Below are 20,542 nucleotides of genomic sequence, written 5' to 3' on the forward strand. Positions count from 1 at the left end.
TTAAGTTACCTCTAGGGTCACAAATATGGAATTTGTCCTCCTGGTTTCTAAATTTAGTTAAAGTGACATTAAAGGCTATTTTGTTCCCCCCCCACCCAATGTTAGTGTTACCTTTAATTAATGCCTCTTTATTCGATCTTCCTTACTGTCCTTTTCAGCTGTCCCTCCAGCACTGGTGCGGGTCTCCGATCCAGCGCCGACTCCTCTGTCCTCCTCTTCTCTGATGTCCCACAGTGTCTGTGTGGGTGCACTCTGCTCCATAGACTTACCTTGTGTCTCTCCTCGTCTCCCCGCCGAACATCTGATCTGCGCATGTGCCTGCCCCAAGATCCTTTGTGGCCGCCCGAGATTCTTCTAAGTTTAAACCTGTTTCAAAAGGTTTAAAAAAAAATAAGCCAAATAGCCTTCCACTAAACCAGTGCAAAGTATAACGGAGCATTCTAATATTATCGGTGTCATTTTGCCTAAACTTTATTAAGCTGATAGACGAAAATACTATTCATTTAGGATGAGCTAATCATGTGATCGCTTCAGAGTATTTTTTTCTTCTTCTAGACTATAAATGGTGCGATCACATTTTTTATTCTCGTAGAACAGAATCTGTATTTTAATTTTCAAAGGTCAGGTTCACTCTGCTTAACATTATATTGTCCATAATTTTGTTTTATAAACCAAATCAAATGAACAAAAACGATACAGTATGTAATTATAAAAAGACGACGGCTAACAGTTTTTAGCTGTATCCTAGTTTTAATAACTTGGCTTCATCATGTCTTAAAGCAGACATGAAAACTAGCTTACAGCTTAGTAATGAGACCTGCGTTCTATCTTTTCAGACTTGTCATCCGCTTTGTAGTGTGTGTGTTATGTGATGGAGTGTAATAGTAATGAAAGGAACCCGTCAGGTTAGTGGTATGGGAGCTGCCACAGCTGATTTTGTTTTCCAGGGTGCAGGCTCTGGGTTTGTCTTATATTTTTTTTTTGCTTTATTAACAAGTGATGGGACAGTGAACCACAAAGTGGTATAGGAAGGATAAGACTGACCACTTCAGAGCCTATACCTTCAAAACCAGGTCAACTTCCCTATCCGCGATGAACGCCTTTAAATTATAGCAGGCTCCAAACTCTCCTTCAAACAGTTATTTGTTAATACTAACTCAGCTGCATTGTTATTTCAGACTGATAAAAATATGGCCATGTGCCGTACACTGGATGAATCACTTGACGGTGACGAATGAATTGATACACCAGATCCTTGTTAGCCTATTAGCAGTTTCAGTTGTGCATTCGTTACCCAAACCACCCAACTGTATGGGGTTTTTTTTTATAGCTATGTTACTTCTAGAAAAAGGTGCAAGTCTCCTCCAACCAACATTTCTGCGGTGATCAGAACTTCTTGTGTTTCAATATCTGAGCTAAGAGAAAGCCATGTCAGCCTATCTCAGTTTAGCAGTGGGGATCAACAGTCTGTCATTTATTTTCTTCTACAAATGGTGTTCAAGGAAAGATTTGTACCAGTTTCAAGGGGTCACATAGCTGTAAGCCAGAAACAAAATGTACAATGTTGCTTCAGGAAGGCTTTATAACATTTGATCTGATGTGAACAAATCGTTTTTAGATACAGTTTGTACGCTTTTCACCTCTTAATGGTGATTAGGTGTTTCAAGGTCATGCGGAACATAAACTGCTTTGTTTTTAAAATGTTAACTGAATAAAGCTAAATGTCAGCTAGCTGTGCTTGGCAGTTGTCTGTGCCCATTGTGACGGACACAAGCTTCTCAAAGGAAAAATAACAACATGGTTTTGCTGAGCAGAGTTGCTAAGTGGTGCGCTCCAAAGAAGCTTTCCAACATTGCCCCTGTGGCCATAGCAACTATGAGAAAGCTGATGGAAGGGACTTTTTTTATTTATTTGTAAGCCACATAAGAAGAATATAAGAAATGGACAATTCTATATGGCTATTACAGGAAGGAGTGACAGCTTTGATCGGTCCATCCAGGAGGCAGATTCCGTCTTTGAACAGTCACTGAGGCTGGAGCAGAAGGGAGATTACACTACAGCTATGGCACTGTGTAATGAAGCTATTTGTAAGTAACTCATAACCAATGCTCAAGTCTGCCTTATGTCTTGTTTAACATGGCATGCTTTAACATGTTGTGGCTCAGCTATTGGCTGTAGAAGGTGACCTTTTTGTTTTCTGATTTGTTTTTGTTTTTCAACAGAATCCTTGCAGTTTGCTATTAACCCCAAATACTCCATTGCTTTGTTATTCCTGCTTTTGTTGCTTTGCCCGTGTTTCTACAAAAGAGGCTTTGCAGGATGGAAACAGTGCTCTAGGTTCCAATTATTTTTCATGTGACAAGTGTAACAAAACAGCTCTTTCATCTGGCTGTAACTTGGATCAGAAAGGGCTTTTAATTACTTATTTTTTTCTTCCCAGCTGAAGGTCAGGCATTGTTCAGTTACTAGGCCAAATTTATGAAGCTGCTGTGGGATTTCTCACCAGCAGTAGCTTTACTGATCCTAAGATCATGAACGGCCTACATGTTGAAAAAAAAAAAGGGTGCTTTACCTCTACCTGTGGACCCACGCATTGCCTGATTGCAGAGTCAGAGTAGTTTCCTTGTAAAGGTGCCCATACACTCTACAACCATCGCAAGACTTTAGTCCCCCTGAGGGGCGGGCACTCTCGATCATCGCAAGCCTGCCCCCCTGAGGGGCGGGCTTCCGATGACCGCCCCCCTGAGGGGCGGGCTTCTGATGACCGCAATGCTGAACGGGCAGTGTGCGCGTGTGCACACCGGCCAGTTCGGCATTTGTCTTCCGAGCACCGTTCTAACCAGCCGAGAATCGTATGATTCCCGGCTGGTTTTCGAACATGCTGGTTCGACAGAAGACGTGCGACCGTACAGTAGAAACGGTCGCACGTCTCCGTTCACACTGCTCGATTATCGTACGAAAAACCGATCGCATACGATTATCGTACGATAATCGTGCAGTGTATGGGCACCTTAAGGCTTACCAGTACATCCTGTGTACTTGGTATCTCTGTGTTCTTTTCTTCTTCTAGTCCAGCTGAAGTATTAGCATTTTAAGTAGACGCCAAGAGGCTAAATAGCCTACTTGGATGTTACAAGTAGCCTGCTGGTTACATTTATCTTTGTGCCTTGGACAACAGAGTGCCCAGCTCCACCTACCTGCTACTGCCATTACTATATGGGAAGAACAGCATGCTGTTGAAGACTCCTGCAACAGACATGTAAAATTCTCTCCTGGAGTAGTTGGAACCAGAAGGGATATGACTGGGTCCCCAAGAGAGTCCAGGCAGCTAGTGGCTGATTTAAGCCACCAGTGTCCAATTATATCTAAAATATCTACTTTGAGGGGGTTCTTTAAAACCTTTGTTGACCGGTCCTTTTTATAAGTGCTAGTTGTGCCCATCCAGTGGCTTTGATGGTCACTGATGCATGAAATTAATATATGTAAAGTGTTCTGAATTCTCTGGATGCAAAAGACTTCTGAGCCACAGCTAGACAACTAGCATCAGAAGGAGGTCAGCAATGGCAACCTTCATATTTCTCTCATTGCTGGTTTTCTTTAATAATTAAACCAGAAGGAAAAAAGTGTTTAGGATGGACCCAAAAGCAGTGGACTTGTAGATCTGGCATAGGATGGCTGGATCCAGGCAATTGACCAAAGGGCCTGATTCTTCAAACCTCGGAATTTTGCAGGTTACAGGTGAAGACGTTGTAGGGAATATCTATTATTCCATCCCAGGATCCCTTTTACTAATGGCTTGTGATTACAGCAGGCCTGTAATTTACTGGCATCATAGCAGTTCCATTTACCAAGTTTATTACTATTTAGAGTGATTGCTGCAGTCCAGTTGGGTGGAGGTTAGGTGTTTACTAGTACTGCCTCTTGTAAAGTGTTCTAATTCTTTTAAAGAAGTCGGTGAAATCCATCTTCAATCTTCTTTTCTCTTGTATACTAATTGCATACCTCCAAGTGAGATAATGGCCTCCTCACACTATTCCGCCCTCTGTTTACAGTTCTTAAAAGCAGATTGGATTCATCTGGGAAAAAATGATTTGTAATTTTAAGTTGCACAGGTTGTCACTGTCGGGAATTAAGTTTTAGAGAACAGAGCAGACTGTTATCTCACTTTTGTTTTCCTTTTCTTTCTTTTTTTTTGGAAGGTATGCAATAATTGATGAGCCTGTTCCCACTGCCAGTCAAATCGAATTCATATCAATTGAGTTCTATACATTAACATATTTAGGGTGCATTGCTTTACATAAATGTTCATTGTTGATGATCTAAACAAAAAAAAGACATTACTTAATTTCCTCTGTATTGCATGTTCCCATGTTCTGCTCTTTTATGCATCCTGTTTTTTCTTTTTTATATTTTGTTTTGTGTGCGTGCATTTGTTTCTGCTATGTTTTTCTTTTGCATTTTAGCTAAATTCAGACTTGCCATGCATGATGCCAGATCTAGCACACACTGCAGAGCCCTAGCAGATCAGAAGTTTCAAATGTGTTTACGACAAGCACGAAGTCTCCAGGACCACATGCTGCTGCCGCCGGCAATTCCTCAAGCGCTGCCACCAGCTTACCCCTCACCACAAGGGGGAGCTATAAATCAATCTACAAGGTAGCTGCAATGAAACTTCCTTTATTAGGAGTAATTCAGTGCAGTGTTTCCCAAACTTGTCCTCAAGTTCCACCAAGAGTGCATGTTTTACTGGTAATGTCACACATGCACAGGGATGAGTACTTGATATAACACCAATGTGGTTTAACTCCCTGTGTAAAAGCCACAACGTTGGAGCTGTTGGTGAGACATGAAGACTGGTTATAGGGAAGCACTGATCTAGTGAATTGTTGTTCTAAAGAATGGTTTAACATCCAATTAAAGGAAATCTATACCTAAATGGCAATTTACCTGTATTTTGGGGAACATAGGCAATAAAAAAGGCAAATACCGTATATACTCGAGTACAAGCCGAGATTTTCAGCCCATTTTATTTTTTTAAATATGCCTTCACAAAAGCAGATAATTGTGCCTGCTTATGATTTTCTACTCTACAACCTTAGGTTTAGTCATACTGGATCTGCTCACTAATTCAGTAACATGGTGATCTGATACCACAGTGGATGAAGGTCAAGGGATGGCTGTTATGTGAATAAAAAATGCATTTTGGTGCAATGCTAGTGGAGTGCTTTCAAAACAGATTTGGGTCTGATCATTGATCCTTTTTGCTTTTACCGTTTGCAAGAGTTATAGGAAACCTCACCACTTAGAAACAACATTCAGAGGTTTCAAGTAGCATGCACAAAAACGCCATCCTGCCCAAAGTGATCCCTACACCTTAGTGTTGAGAAGATATAGAACCAGGGGTTAAGAGCTTGCACTAGTCACTTGCAGATGAGCAAATATAATATCTCTTAATATGAGATGAACTTCCACCATTACTTATGGATAGTGTAGTGATACAGGTGTGAAATACAGAACTTTATTAACACAAAAAAGGAACAACCAGTTAAGCCCTAGTCCTGTAAAAATTGAGAGATCGGTGCCCTTGATTTTATTGTGATTTGTTCTTTTCACAAATCACCATTTCAAAATTCTATTTATATTGTTTTTAACCAGTCTAATTCCTTTTCCTCATTTTACCTTTAATACCATGTTTTATGTTACACCCGTATTCAGGGTGTGACATAAAATGCAGTCCCATTTACAAAGTCTTCATCAAATAGTGATGTAGTTAGAACACACCAAGCCCCGGTGACCCAGGGTAATACAACAGACGGACTTTTGTTTTAGTTTGGCTTTAAAAGAAAATGTTAGGAGTGTTAAATTGGGTGATGGTCTTCTTTTAAGTGGCTACCATTAGGAGTGGCTTTAGGAAAAGAGAGACTTCAGCCCATGATTATAATCCTAACTCTAGCCCATGATTATAATCCTAACTTTAGCATTTCAAGTGCCAGCTGGAAGAATAGCAAAATAAATGTATGTTAACAAATCAAATAAGAAAATTTAAGTCAGAGCTCCAACTGTTTTCTTTGTGTCATAAACCAACTCACCCACTCCGCCATATAAGGGGCATGTGTCAGCCTGCAAATACATTTAAAAATCAAAGAAAATAATCTGAACATTCAGCACATGTCGCATGACCTTGTTGAATCAAAACTTCATATATAGAAACTTTAACCCACATTCATTACAAAAAATAAATACATTTTTATTAGGTTTTCGAAAAATATTGTCAGTAAAGCTTTAGGAAATGAGTTGCCTCCTAAACATATTAGCTAGTGACACCCTTGTGTTCGTCATTAATGCTGTTGCAGCTTGGTCGTATTGATGTGTCTTGCATTGTGTTGGAAGTTGTAAAGGCTTAACTAATATCTGCTCTCCATTGTGTCATATTTTGTTATTTAGATTTCTCAATTACATTCATTGTGGTTGAAAAATCACCCAATAATGGGAAAAGGACATCTTGTAGGACTTTCTGTTCCTTAGACCAGTTGAAGGCAGGGCTTATTAATGTTGTCTGAAGTAATGACCATCAGTGCTGTCTCATTACACCCAGTCTCATTCTTTAATTCTACTGTAATTTTCCAGTTCAGGTTTGAATACGACTGTGGTTCCGCCATAGATCATTTTCATATATTCATTTCTTGCATTTTATAGTCGTCATATATTATTGACATTTTCCTTCAATACTTGTCACTTTTAAAGTCACTCTGTCAGCACAGGGACACTATGTGTATGTGCACGCATACCTGTAAAGTTGGAATATACTTACCTTTCCAACTTCCCGTTTGATAAAACGCAACCTCTTCACTGCAGCAAGCATTGGGCCAAACAGATGGGTTGAATACCTGTTTCCCCCGCCGCACACTGTAGTTCCTTGCTTGTATCTCCAGTGAGGTATGAGCAGTCAAGAGAAACCACAGCGTGTGGCATAGGAGCAGGTATTCCCCACACCTAAAAGTGTGGAATAGTTGCAGTGGCAGGAAACAGCAAAGAGGTGGCATTTCAACAAACAGGTGAGTATATTCCCCCTTCTATTATATGCTTTTACATTCAGTACAAAGTGACACTGTGTTGACTGGGTCACTAAGATATTTGATACAGCAAAGGTATTTACCTGAAAGGCCTACAAGATATCCCTTCCCAATATTCAGGCATTCTTTCCTAGTCAGTAGAGATGAAGTAAATAATACATAATAATCATACATTTAATTGCAGTGACCAGACTATCTCGGACAAAATTCCAATGAAGCGACAGATCATGCCGGAGACAAACACAAAGGAGGACTTTGCATCTACTCCATTAACACACTCGTTCGCCTCTAGCCATGAGTTGCTTCCTTCGCCTGCTGAGTCTTCCAGCTTGTCACCTTCTGAGCATTGCCCATGTAGCAAGACATTTGCAAACTACCGTGCTCCTACAGATCCCAATTCCCCAGAGAGTGCCTCATCTTCTGTACAAAGCACGGCTGATAAAATGGTGAGAACAGAGAATTCTAGCCCAGATTCTCATAACAAAAAGCAAAAGGGTGAAAGAAGTAACAATGGAAGTCCTGATAATGGTAAGGTGGCTGAGGAGCACGAAGCTAAAGATGGTCTCCTTACTCTCAGGAAGATGAAGCTCAATGGCATTAAATCTGGCTCTTTACCATCATTACTATTTCCATGGGCACGTCGCACACAAGTGCAGTCTCCGGACAAAAGCAACCCACCGACTTACTGTCACAAATCTGTCAGTACAGAAATCCATGCAAGTGAAGACAAAGTTGGTTCCTCCAGTGTCACTTCAGTTTCTCCAGCTGGTTCAACAGGATTTACCATTCAACCAGCCAATGTGTCATCTAAGGCAAACAGCCAGGATACCTTATTAGATAAACCATCTGAGTTAAATATCTCTGAGCCCAACAAAGTTGAGGCACCTAAAAGTAAAGGGTTAGTGCGCTCGCTGGCAGAGCAGTTTCAAAGGCTGCAAGGGGGTTCACCAAAGAGAAGTAGTTTTGGTGTGAATTTTACAGGAATTGACAGTTTTGAGCAGAAGCCTTCAATTGGTGATCAAATTCAAGATTCTTTAAATCTCCTAGATACAGAGTCTAATCCGCAACCTCTGATTAGCCAAGAGAATAAATCCGTCAGCACAGATCAAACGAGCACTTCCCCAGAATCTGAGGATGGCTTTTGTAATATAAATGGTTCCAGTTTGCAAAATATTGGGTCACTCAAGGAACCAAAACCAGAGGCTGATTTGGGTAGCCATGGGAAGTTCTACTGCAAATCGGAGAAGAAGGTGAAATTTGCAAGCACTGTCCATTTGCCTGCCTCTCTGCCCACAAACCAGTGGGTTGATAATGTCAGTCGATATTACAGTCCCCAAATGGATGGTAAAAATGTGGAACACCGTACTTACTCAAGTTTGTCCCCCGCTCGAAAGCCCATAAGATGTGGCTTATCCAAGAGCTCCCTTGATCTACGCCAGGACTGGAAGCAGGATATTAAACAAGATATTTCCGAACTGGATGCCTTGTATAACAGCAGCCTGCAGTCTTGTCCAGGCAATAGGAATATGCAGTGGAGAGCTGAGCATCAAAGACAGACATTAGGAAAACCACGTGAGTACATTTACCAACTTTTATATCTGTATTTTAAAATACAAAGTTGCTCATGGACAATGTTTGCAGAATAAAAAATACACAGATATTGCAGTTGGGTAATAAATATTGCTACAAGCATGTGTTAAGACTTCTGTATATGCCCTACAACCCTTTCAGATTAAATTACTTTTTCAGACTCGATTATGTCTAAAAATAAAGGTTTCTTCGATTTTAAAAGCAGAGTAGAACTGTTTGGAGGCAGCATCTTCTGACAGGCGGAAATGATATCCCTTTCTCTCATATGGTAATAATTGCATCGTGTTGTATGCTGCTTGCCACATGCACAGATTATTTGATTAGGGTCTCAGTGGCAGCCACTGTAGAATTTAAAAGACAGATCAAGCTGTACTGGTTTTGGTCAGCTGGTCAGTCAGCTCAAATTAGCAGTACATTTGGGGAAAAAAATGATTTAACAAAAGTTCACTACAAAGCCTTAAAGGAGAACTATGAGGCAAGTGAAAATCACTCAGCCTCATAATTCTAGCCGACCTGTGACAATGAAACTGTCAGAGTTCGGCTCAGTAGATCGGGAAGTGAGCGAACACATACCGTCGCTCGCTCACTTCTCGATCCTGTACCTGCAGAGAGCCGTGACTGTTACTCATTCCCCCAGCGCTGATTGGTGGAACGGACGGGGGCGGGTACAGCTGGCTCTGCCTCTGGATAGGCGTCTCAGTATACCGTGAGCTGTAGCTCGCGGTATACTGAGCTTTGGGTGACGGGAGGACGCTAGTTTGTGTCCTCCCGTTACCCTTAGGAGAACTATGGGGAAATATGGGGAAAAGCCCTGACCCCATAGTTCTCCTTTTAAATGGAGCTGTTAGTAATTGGATTAGCAATCTGACTGAGTGGAAGTGAAATACTGATTTGCTTCAACACTGATTGTGATTTTAAAATATTTTGGTTTGCATGGTTCTATACCATTGTTTGTACATTTGATAGTTGGCTATGTAAGTGGGCAAAATCCTCAGGAGCTCAGAATTCTTCTTGCTATTTGTAACTGTTGATTTTGCTTTGTAAGTATTAGACATCATTTAGACCAGTGGTTCTCAATCTGTGTAACCTTAGGACCCACATTTGTCCTTGGTCATTAAGTCGTGACCCAAGTCGCGCTGCAATGGAACGCAGGATATTAGGGTACCGCACTTTCCGGTGCAGATGTACGAACCGTGGGTGGGAGGTGTGTTTGGGGTACCATTCAAATGAATGGCAATGCAACACACCTCCCACACCAGAATGCACAGTAGGTGCGATTTCGTGGTACTGTGTGTTAATTGCACAGGACTGTGCTATTAACGCACTGTGGTGGTGTGAATGGGCCCTGAAAAACAGTGACATACATACAGAACATCTCACACACACTCTAAAAACATTTTTCTTACCCTTTTTTAAGATCCACCCAGTCTCCCTACCTTACGAGAACTGGAGTGGATCCTCAGCCTGGGGTCCAGCGTGGGCTGCTGTGCTGTGACGGACCTCCATCCATATGTGCATTGCTTGTACAGCTCCCTTGCGCACCTTGTAGAGGTGCCACGAGCCAGAATGTGACGTCACTTCAGTCCAGGCACCTCTATAGGACTTGTGAGGAAACTGTAAGCAATGCATTTATGGATGGAGCTCCCTCACAGCCATACCCCCAGCCCACCCCACCTCAAGCTGACACTCGGTGCCGGGCAGCATATTTTGAATGGCTGCTTGGCGCGAGAACTGACAGTGCTGCACTAGGAGGAGGATGAGGAACCTCACATCTAGAAAAGTGGAAGGCATGCGGCGACCCACTGAACATGGGATCGCGACCCACTTTCGGGTCATGACCCACCAGTTGAGAACCAAGGATTTAGACTGTATATTTTCTGACAGATCCATCACTGGTTTCCAGTCATGACATGGCATATAACGACATAGACAGCTCATGTAGATAAGCAGCATAACTTGCAGATTGAATTTCTAGTGGCGCACACAAAACTTTATCATCTAGTGATATAGAAAAAGGACAACCCTCTCATTAAATGGCCCCCCCCCCCCAAAGTTGGAGTTTTACTATTTTACTATGTAGAGAGGTGAAAGCAGCAGTGGTTAATAACACATTTCTGCTGCTGTTTGTAATGCTTGATGACTAAAGTCTTATTAGGTTTGGTGACTCTCATAAAGAACCATCAATTTGTATGTCTCTATATTATCGGGGTGTGTTCTGTAGTCCAGCAGGGGGAGTACAGGGCAAAGCTTATAAAACTCCTTTGAATTGCATTACACCAGAAGCAGAGTTGTTAACCCGTGAGAGAAAGTTAGGCGCTGTTTTTAAAGATACAAAGCATGGGGAGATTTGCATGTATGTATTGTAGAATGACAGCTTTAAGTTAATGGAGTGGGTTCAAACATAAGCATGGGCTCTCCCTTTGATTCAAGTAAACTATACATGTATACACAATTTAAGTTTTATTTATTTAGTTTTACAAATTTCCTGAAGAGCTTGCAGACCTGACAATTGTTTAGTTTATTCTTCATGATTTTCTTCCTCAGTTTTGGACAATACGTCTACGAGAAAAGTAACTGGCCGAGGTCTGTCACGGACTCCAACAGCAGAGATAGAGCGCAGTCTCTGTGGAACCACACACTCACCTGTACCTAAGGTAAAGGGAGAGAGATTGAATGATAAATCAGTGACAATGGGTCTGCGTTATGGATTTTTACAATCACTGTCTATAAACTATGCCTAAATATATGTCCTCTATAAACCAGGCAAGAGACTTGTGCACTAGATATTGGCTTTAATGGCTCAAAACAGATATCTCTTACTAGCATATAGGGGCATGTTATGGTTTTCTGTCTGCTGATGCTTCTTTTTACCATTTCAAACAAGAAACACTTCTCCAGGTTTGGGCTACAGGTAAGCGGGTCTGCAAGATGACCACTTGGTCAGCCCTGCACACTTACCAGGATTTACTTGGTTCCTGCTGTGGTCTCAGAAGGCAACCCCTTCAATAAAGAATATTCTCTATACAGCTTTTTGCATTACCAATTCTGTCTTTCTAATGTCTCCCGAGGCTGCTGGCCTTGTGTATTACTATGAAAAATGGATTTTGTACTTACTGTAAAATCATTTTCATGAGGTGCAGAGCTTTCTTCCACAACAACGTTTTCATCTTCTCTGTTGACACCTATAACTTAGAAGATGATTCTTCCTACCTAATGGGACAGGAAGTTCCAGCTAACCAAGTCCTAGGGGATTTTCCTGTCTAACCACAGGCATGAGCAATAAAGCTGTAGTGTTTCAAATGTTAGCCATACACGGCTCAAATTTCACAGCAAATTTTGATTACATAATCGAAGGAGCTGGGTGGAAAATTGTTAGACGAACAGTGACTGCAGCCAGTCAGGTATGCAGACAGCGATGGATGCCAGCTGTCTAAATACGGTAGTTAGCAGAGGAGATTCCACCATCCAAATTGTTTAGCGTGGATGGGGCAATTGAGTGAGTTTGACCCACCGGACCAAACAAGAAAAATCTAGCCGTGTGTGTCTAGCATAAGGAGTATTGGGACAGTTGGCCTCATCTCTTGCCAGTATGAGGCAGATGGAATTTACTGGTTGAGGTAGAAGGCTGAAAATGTTTCTTCCAAGAAATGTGTAACAGTTTTTTCAGATACATCATAGAATGCTTCCTGGGGGCCTGCTGTTATGGTTAGCAGCTTCAGAAAGGTGGAAGTATCAGTGTCTCCCCCAGCCCTGAGATTTCTGAAGGAGTAAGGCAAAGGGGGCATGGCTTTTACTACAACTGACACAGGCTGAATCCATGTATTTCTCGTCCATTGAGGAACACAGAAAGTCTTTAATCTTTGGGTTATATTGCTGCCTACAGCAGAAGACTGGCAAACAAATAAACTGTGGGCCAGCCCAGAATAACACTTTAAAATATCAGCATGCCTTAGGTTTTTGCTAGTATCCTAGGAGGGTGGACATCTTTCCTATAGCTCCTTGACTGTTGAGGTTGCCCCTGAGGAGTCATTCTACTGCTACTTCTCCCAAATTAAATTAGACCTCATTGATATAGTGCCATCCACTCAGAAATTAGAGGGTCAACCTGTTTCTTCTACCAGTGCTGTTTCTAGCATTGGGTCATTTAAAAACTCCACAGGGCCTTTCCCTTAGCACCTGCATTTCAACTATTTCTCTATAGAGATGGGAAAAGCGGTTTGCTCCTCCTAAACACTTATTAGTCATAAATTAGTTTAACAAATATTTTGTGCAGAAGTGTTCTATTCACACTGTGGACCCAGCAGTGTCCCATCTTAATAGGGTGGTTATCATTCCGGTTGAGGACGCATCTGTCTTTAAATACCCAACCAATGAGTGGTTAGAAGCCCTAGAGCTTTGTTCTTGCCAGCAGGCCATGTGCTACATTCAATTTTGGCTTTGACCCTACTTTGTCTAGCCATGTCTGACTGCTCTAAATCCCTGTAAAAGTAATTTGACAATTGCCAAGTTTGATCGTTTGCTTTCAGAATGTGTTGATCAGATGGCCTTAGTGTTTTAATGTCAACTGTGATGTTTGCTAAAAGCCTCCCGTTTCATTTTTTACATGTGTCTTATGGCAGTTAGGACTGTGGAACTCCTTGTTTGAGAAGCATTTTGATCTAATTAACTGAGAGGGACACCGTCTCTTCGGACCAGCTTTTGACAACATCAGGGATGCTGCTGGTGGCAAAGGCAGCCATCTTTCTCATCAGAAAGAATAGACTGCAAAAGAATAGACTGCCTAAAGAATAGACTGCAAAATCTTTCACCTCCCTGTCTGTTAAGTAACGTCTCTTTCGTTTCTCAATTCCCTCTGTGAGATTCCTAGGCTCCCCATCCTCTCGCAATGCCTAGCAGTTGGTTTGCCAAATCATCAGGCAAGCCTTCCTCTGCATTAAGGGTGCCTTCACTTTCCAGAGTGAGGGGATGTTTGTTTACCTGTGCAGATGCTTGCATCTCAGAGACTTGAGTGCAAGTGGTGGTATCCCAGGGCTACAGAAAAGAGGTTTGCTCCCTGCTTCTGCCTCTGTTTCTCACCCCCAACCTTCCTGTGCCACTGCACAGATTACCAGATCTCCATCACAGCCCTCTTCTGGATTAAGGTGTTGTTGCCCCAGTTCCTGCAGCAGATCAGTCCTAGGGGGTTTTACTTCAAATTGTTTACCACTCCCAAGCCCAAAACGGGCACTCACCCCATTCTTCATCTCAAGGCTCTGAATTAGTTCATGCAAGTTCAAAAATTCCACATGGAATCTAACAAATCTTGCATCACCTCCCTTCACCTGGGAGGCACTCTAACTTCTGCAGACATCAAAGGAGCTGACATATGTCTCCATCTTTCCAGCAAATCAGAGAGTTCTACACTTTGTTGTGTGGCCCCTGAACTCCCAGTTCATGGCTCTGCCCTTGGGCCTGTTATCTGCATCTGGGTCTAGTCCTGGGCAGCTTAGGCCAGGGTGCTCCTTCCATAGCAGAAACTTCTAACACTTCAATCTTCTATTCAGACTTTCCAGTCCAGGAGCCATGCAACTTTTCCTTTTTACATGAAAGTTTCAGGTCTGATGGCAGCCCCTTTTGAGACAGTCCCATTTGCATAGTTTAACTCCAGACCCCTACAACGTAGCATTCTGTCATTGCGAGACAAGCTGATCCAGCCTCTGGTCAGATCAATTCGTCTATCACTGAGGTTTAAGTTGTCCCTGGCCTGGTGGCTCTGGACTCTGGCAATTTCTTCCTGTCTTTTGGCGGATCCTCACGACAGACGTCAGCCTCTTGAGTTGGGCAGAAGTCCTGGGCAGAAGTCCTGGGCAACTGTCAGTGCAGGGAACTTCAAGTGATTTGGCTGTCTCTGCAGTGCTGGACCATCCTACTGAATTTGGTTAGTTAACGCCACGGCTGTGACATACAGTAATCATCAGGGAGGAAACTGAAGTCTTGCCATGGCAAGAGAGGTAGATTGTATACTGTCCTTGGCTGAACTTCACATTCCAGCCTTGTCAGACATGTGCATTCCAGGTGTGGACAACTCTCAGACAGACTTCATCTGACAGCAGCACATGGACCTGGGAGAGTGTGCCCTAGATGTGTAGGTGTTTCAGGACCTGTGTTGCAGGTAGGGGGCACAGGATGTGGATCCCCAGGTTCAACCACAAACTGGACAGGTTTATCTTCAGGTACAGGGATCCTTTAGAGGAAGCAGTGGATGCTCTGGTGGCTCAGTTGGATCAGTGCACCTTGATCTATGCCTTACCTCCCCTGAAAGGTTATCCTCATTGCTCCGGACTGGTCTAAACAGACATGGCACGCCTAGCTGTTAAGACTCCTGGCAAATGCTCTGTGAGCGCATCCAGATCATCAGGCTCTCCTTTCACAAGGACTGGTTTGCCATTCTGCTTCATGGTTGCTGGCTTTAACAACATGGCAGCAGATTTAAATGTGTTTGTAAGATCCTGCCTTCCTGGATAGGTACTTAGAAAGGTCTACTTTGGTCATACTGTTTGCCTGGCTGTCATGCTAATCCGATGGCTTCAATACTTTCTGAATCACTTTGCAGATCTGGTGTTGAATTCACTTGCAGCTTACTTTCGGTCATTCACTCAGAAAATATTAACGCCAGAGAAGGCCAGACGGCTAGCATTTTGAGGTGAACGTACGCTGTAGCGGCCTCCATATTTGTCTCAGCACATTTCCTATTATCTGCACATGTAGTTTAGTTGATTGAAGTTGCTTGATTCTCCTATCTGGACTCATGTGAGCTCTGTGTTACAGAGTAATTTTCCTTTGATTACATCTTGTAGACTCTCCTGATTAGGTCTTGCTAGCCATTTTAACTTTTATATGGTAGCCTGTGGAGCTGAATTTGTATTTTCTGCTCAGGGTCTAACAATGATTTTGTAGCAGCTGTGCAGTTAACCTTCTAACTGCCATAATTTCCACATGATTTGGAAGATTGAGTTAAAGGAGAACTATGGGGTTCTATCTTTTTTTTATGAATGCATTCCACCTGTGCATTTTGGCTGGGCTAACCAGGGTTAGATTTTTTTATTACAGTCATTCCTTTTATTTGGCAGATATCCTTTTCATATTGTTTGTGCAGAATGGAAATGTTCCTTTTCCTATCCAGTATTCCATTTAGACCTTCCAAAGCTACTGTACAGCTATATGTCTCAGAATGTCGTGTCTGTAGCTGTTAAGAACTGTGGGTATCTGCTTTCTTCCAAGTGGTTCCTGTGGTTTTAAAAGTCTTGATTATGGCCTGGTGGTTGTTGCTGTGGAACTACATGTCCCAGCAACCTTTCAGCTCCTGGATTTCCCAAAAGATTGCAAAAATCAAGAAAAAAAAGAGCACAAGTGACTGCATTTGGTGCTCATTATCGGGCAAAGGAGGAGAAGAAATTGCCTGACATTTGCATAAAATGACAATAAGCCTTTCTTATTGGTTAGTATTTTAGCAGGTCACATTGGTTTTGGTAAGTGAAAGCATGTAGATTATGTTATGCTTACCTTTTAGCAGTACTGTATAGACCCTGGAATTGAGTGGGAAACTATTTTCCCACTCAAGTAAATCTTTGGAATCCTCAGGGATTATGGGTGTTATAAAGCAAGCAGAGTTCCCCTTAATTAAAGAAATCCCACAATCGGAGCTGTCTGTAAGTATAAAACAGGCTATATATTTGTATCAAAATTTAATGAAAAAAGAATTTGAAGAATAATAACAGATATAGAAACACCTAGTAACAAAGACATCTAAAATCAATTAAAATAGAACGAATCCTCCCTGATATGGCCCATATATCCCTCTGGGCCATATCAGGGAGGATTTGTTCTATTTTAATTGATTTTAGATGTCTTTGTTACTAGGTGTTTCTATATCTGTTATTATTCTTCAAATTCTTTTTTCATTAAATTTTGATACAAATATATAGCCTGTTTTATACTTACAGACAGCTCCGATTGTGGGATTTCTTTAATTAAGGAGAACTCTGCTTGCTTTATATGATCTTTGAAACCCGAGAGATCTGTCTTGATAATTGTTACTACAAGCGTGACTCCTTCTTTCCCCTTTGTGTTGGGATTATGGGTGTTATTGTGGAAGATTAAATTGAAACATCACATGGCTAATTTATTTGCTCAATACCTTTTCCAGTGTCTTCTAAGATGATACCTTTTGGTAATCCTCTCCCTGTAATATATATTTATTGGCTCCTTAGAAAACACTGTAGAGATTTGGTTAGGTGGGACCTTTAAACTTTACTTCCTGTGCCATTAGCTGGTGGATCAGTGAGGAGGATTCATTAGAAAATGAAAATCATTTTCTCTGCATCTCCTGAACCTTTCCCAGGTTGTAAGTCTTAACTAAGGAAAGATGGAAGCTGTTTCTGGATATAAGATAAGTGCCCAGCCTGTTTGGGGAAGAACCTATACCCCAAGATTTCACAGAAAGTACAAAATACCTTTTTTTTTTTTATTTGTCTTCTTAAAAAGATGTATTTGGTTGAATCGCTCACTGACTTCTTACATCTCTTGTGGGCTCTGGTGGGATCTCTGAAGCTGGGTTTACAGCTCAGTTGACGGGGGGGACAGCCTTCTGTTTCTTTTACATTACTCAGCAGTAAAGGTAAGGCTTTTCCAGCACACAGGAGTAGTGATACTTTATATCTGCTGAACTCCTAACAAGATATAAGAAGTCAGTGGATAATACTGATCCTTGATTGCCAAGGTTTGAAGTTGTGGCCCTGGTGATCATGGTAAGAACAAGCAGCTGTTCCTTCCTGTGTAAGGCAACCCTTAGAAAAGTAACAATAAGCTGCACCCATACCTTGAGATACAGACAAGAGAATAAGTCTGCACTTGTCAAATTCTGTGTGTGCACCTGCAGGTCACTCAAGTAAGGGACCAAAGCAGGGATCCCGAGGATGATGAACTTTACAGTGCAGAGAACTTTCGGCGGCTTGCACGGAGCCTCAGTGGAACAGTCATCTCTGGCAGAGAAGAGACTTTAGTCTCTTCTCACAGTTTTGTAAGTACCCTAGCACTCTTTTTCCATCAAATGTTTGAGAGCAGATTAGCTCATCTCCCTGTTACCCTGAAAGAAAAGAAATGCAATATTTCCTACATGAAGAAATCAGTTCATCTTCCCCCATTCCGGTTAGCAGGTTACGTTGGTACTAAACTGCTAACTCTGTGGGAAGGCCAGCTGACATTGTGTCATGTTTGCCATCTGTATTTTTTCCTATTGCCAAATGACAAGTGGGGTTCTAAGATACTAAGAAAAGTTCTTGCAAATGTTCAAGCAGAATTCAGTTTTTTTTTTCTTTTTCTTAAATGCCAACACTCTGGAATCGCAAGTAAAAATAGTTCATGCATGCACACTTGCAAAAGAATGAAATCTATTTATAAAGCGGTGAATGTCACTTACACCAAACATTCACTTTCAGTGCCTGAACTGTTTACCACACCATGTTTACCATATTTTCAGTAAAAATGTTTGGGTCGAGTAAATGGATACCAATCATGTCAAGCTTAAAAATGGCACTTCTGCCCCTGAAATGGGTGGAAAACGATGGTGCTCAAAACTGTCCATAGGCGACACTTTAAAATCCTTTTATAGCTCCTCGATGTTAAAAGTGAATGATGGCCCTTGAATTATTGCTCTCACTCCAGTGTGCACAGTTATACCTGATATGTGTCCACCTATGTGAAATATTCTCTTTAGGGAGACAACAGTGGTTTTTAGACACCTCATGTCATCTCTGCACTATTTTGAAGCTAGATCAAATAAATGCACTGCTCTAATCAATAATCATAATACGTGAATAATATAGTGCTAAATATCAAAATAGATCACATATTACCAATAACATTAATAAATACTCATACACAGTAAAAAGTGTTTCTCATTGTAATATCTCCAGTAGATATTAAGTGCAAATTGGTAATTAAAAATCCACCATAAATTGATGGAAAAAAAAGGGGGAAAAAAAAAGTGATAAAGTGCCAAGATATATATATAAAAAACAAAAAAAACATCAGTGATAAGTCCTTCTTATAGCTGTAGTGTGCAAACTCCCGGTGACTGTGAAACACACCGCACTCACCAGACTTCCATATTCAAAGAGGCATAACAATCCCGGATTGCAATCACAGTGAACGTTTGCTCCTCCACTCGCAATAGGAACTTCCTCCTCCACTCTGTGCTCTTTCACTAGAAAGCTTCCGGTTCAGGTGTGGTCATTTATAAGACTTATCCGTTCCCAGAGAGGATAATAAACACATAGTGTAATATGCCAAAAACAGGTTTTTATTTAAAAAGATTCCCAGAAAACCAATCGCTTTTTTAAAAATGTTTCCAATCCGTCATGAACAAGCCAGTCGAATAATCACAGAATTAAAATCCTTCCAACTCAGCGTGTCCCAACCTCAATTTTTTGAAAAAGCGATTTGTTTCTGGGAATCTTGTAAGTGTTTTTTAAATGTTTTATTAAATTAAAAACCTGTTTTTTGGGGGGGCAGGAGGGGCTGTAAGGCCACCTGTATCGCTTTCACTAAAAAGCAGGCAAGGTCCTGAGAAAATCTACAAAGACTTGCAGCTGCTATAGCAGCCAAGAGTTTGTTTACAGGTCAGTGCTGCTGCCAATGTATGCCTTACATCGATGGCAGTGAAAGGGTTAACATACATGTGTTTAATGTAGAATTGAATTGCCACACCGTATTATTTGATTCAAACATAGCCATTGCCACTGCACTTTTGGGGCTATACACAGGCTGCTTATCAGGGCTTGAAAAAACACAGGTATGTGGACTCAAAGAAAAGGGGGCCGAGTACAACCCCTGAAATGTGGTGACTTTTATATACAATTTGTTCAAATCTTTTGGACTTGAATATTTCGGTATGCAGAAGCTGCCAGCCTAATATTCACACCAGTACGCCACCATACCATCGGATGGCATATTTCAACCAAACGTCAGTTTTTAAGCGCCTTCACCTCACTCCTTGAAGCATTTAAAACACATGCACCTGGAAGATTCACCTGTAGTGACTTTTTGGTGCATGTCAGATTCTTACAGCTGTGCTGGCACAGTGCTGCACCTAGCCTTCTCTATGACCTCTTTGTCTTAGATCAGAGGTCATAGGCTTTCCACACCTCCCACTTAGAATGTCAGTATGCTTAATTATTTGGATAAGGGTCACTTCGCAGAGCAGTGTGGTCCCTCCCAGTCCTGTCCTGTGTTCTGCCTTCTCATTTATTGGCAGCTGAATTTCATTAAAACAAGTAGCTGATCATAAAGCAGAAGAGAGGGAGGAGTGAGGAGGGATAGGACTTCAAATATTGCATATCCAGTATCCTAGCAAATGATTAAAAAAAAATAAAGTTCTAAGAGAACCGATTACTGCCTTCATTAGTTCCCATTACTGAACAACAGACTAGGTAAGAAAGCACATGTATAAACGGGTAAAAGGGAACACAGGTTTGTATGCATGAACAATTTCTAACTGGCAGTTCTAGAGTGTTTGCATTAAAAGAATATATATATATATAATGTATACTTTAGTATTGATTCAAGGCGTGTTACCCTATCTGTGAGTTTACATTTTAGCTCTATTTCTAAACCTAGAAATACATTTTGTGTACAGAGATCAAATAAAAATAAAAACTTCATTGCAAACTGCATTTTGCTGGAGACTTTGTTGCCAAGTGTATGTGTTGCACATTGATAGTAGTCATGTGCCTTTAGCTTGCAATGTTGGCTGTTTAGTTATGTGTTATCCTTTTGTGTAAATGTTTTACAGATGTATTTTATCCTGCATTACATAACCATCTTGTTTACTGGTGTATTTT

General features: G+C 41.4%; 1 protein-coding gene across 8 annotated transcripts in view; it reads left to right on the forward strand.

Moving 5' to 3' along the window:
• Nucleotides 1–20,542, forward strand: part of USP54 (ubiquitin specific peptidase 54) — an 82,353-nt gene that overhangs the window by 55,057 nt on the left and 6,754 nt on the right. For 7 of the 8 annotated variants that reach the window (XM_018566012.1, XM_018566013.1, XM_018566014.1 and 4 more), the window contains 5 exons: nt 1,968–2,087; nt 4,464–4,656; nt 7,258–8,645; nt 11,208–11,317; nt 17,581–17,721. In XM_018566012.1, the coding sequence (XP_018421514.1) occupies nt 1,968–2,087; nt 4,464–4,656; nt 7,258–8,645; nt 11,208–11,317; nt 17,581–17,721 (1,952 nt within the window). The remainder of the gene's footprint in view (nt 1–1,967; nt 2,088–4,463; nt 4,657–7,257; nt 8,646–11,207; nt 11,318–17,580; nt 17,722–20,542) is intronic. The other variant, XM_018566017.1, reaches the window with a different exon arrangement.

This window comes from Nanorana parkeri, unplaced genomic scaffold, assembly GCF_000935625.1.
Source record: "Nanorana parkeri isolate BGI_ZX_2015 unplaced genomic scaffold, ASM93562v1 scaffold908, whole genome shotgun sequence".
Taxonomy (NCBI): Eukaryota; Metazoa; Chordata; class Amphibia; order Anura; family Dicroglossidae; genus Nanorana; species Nanorana parkeri.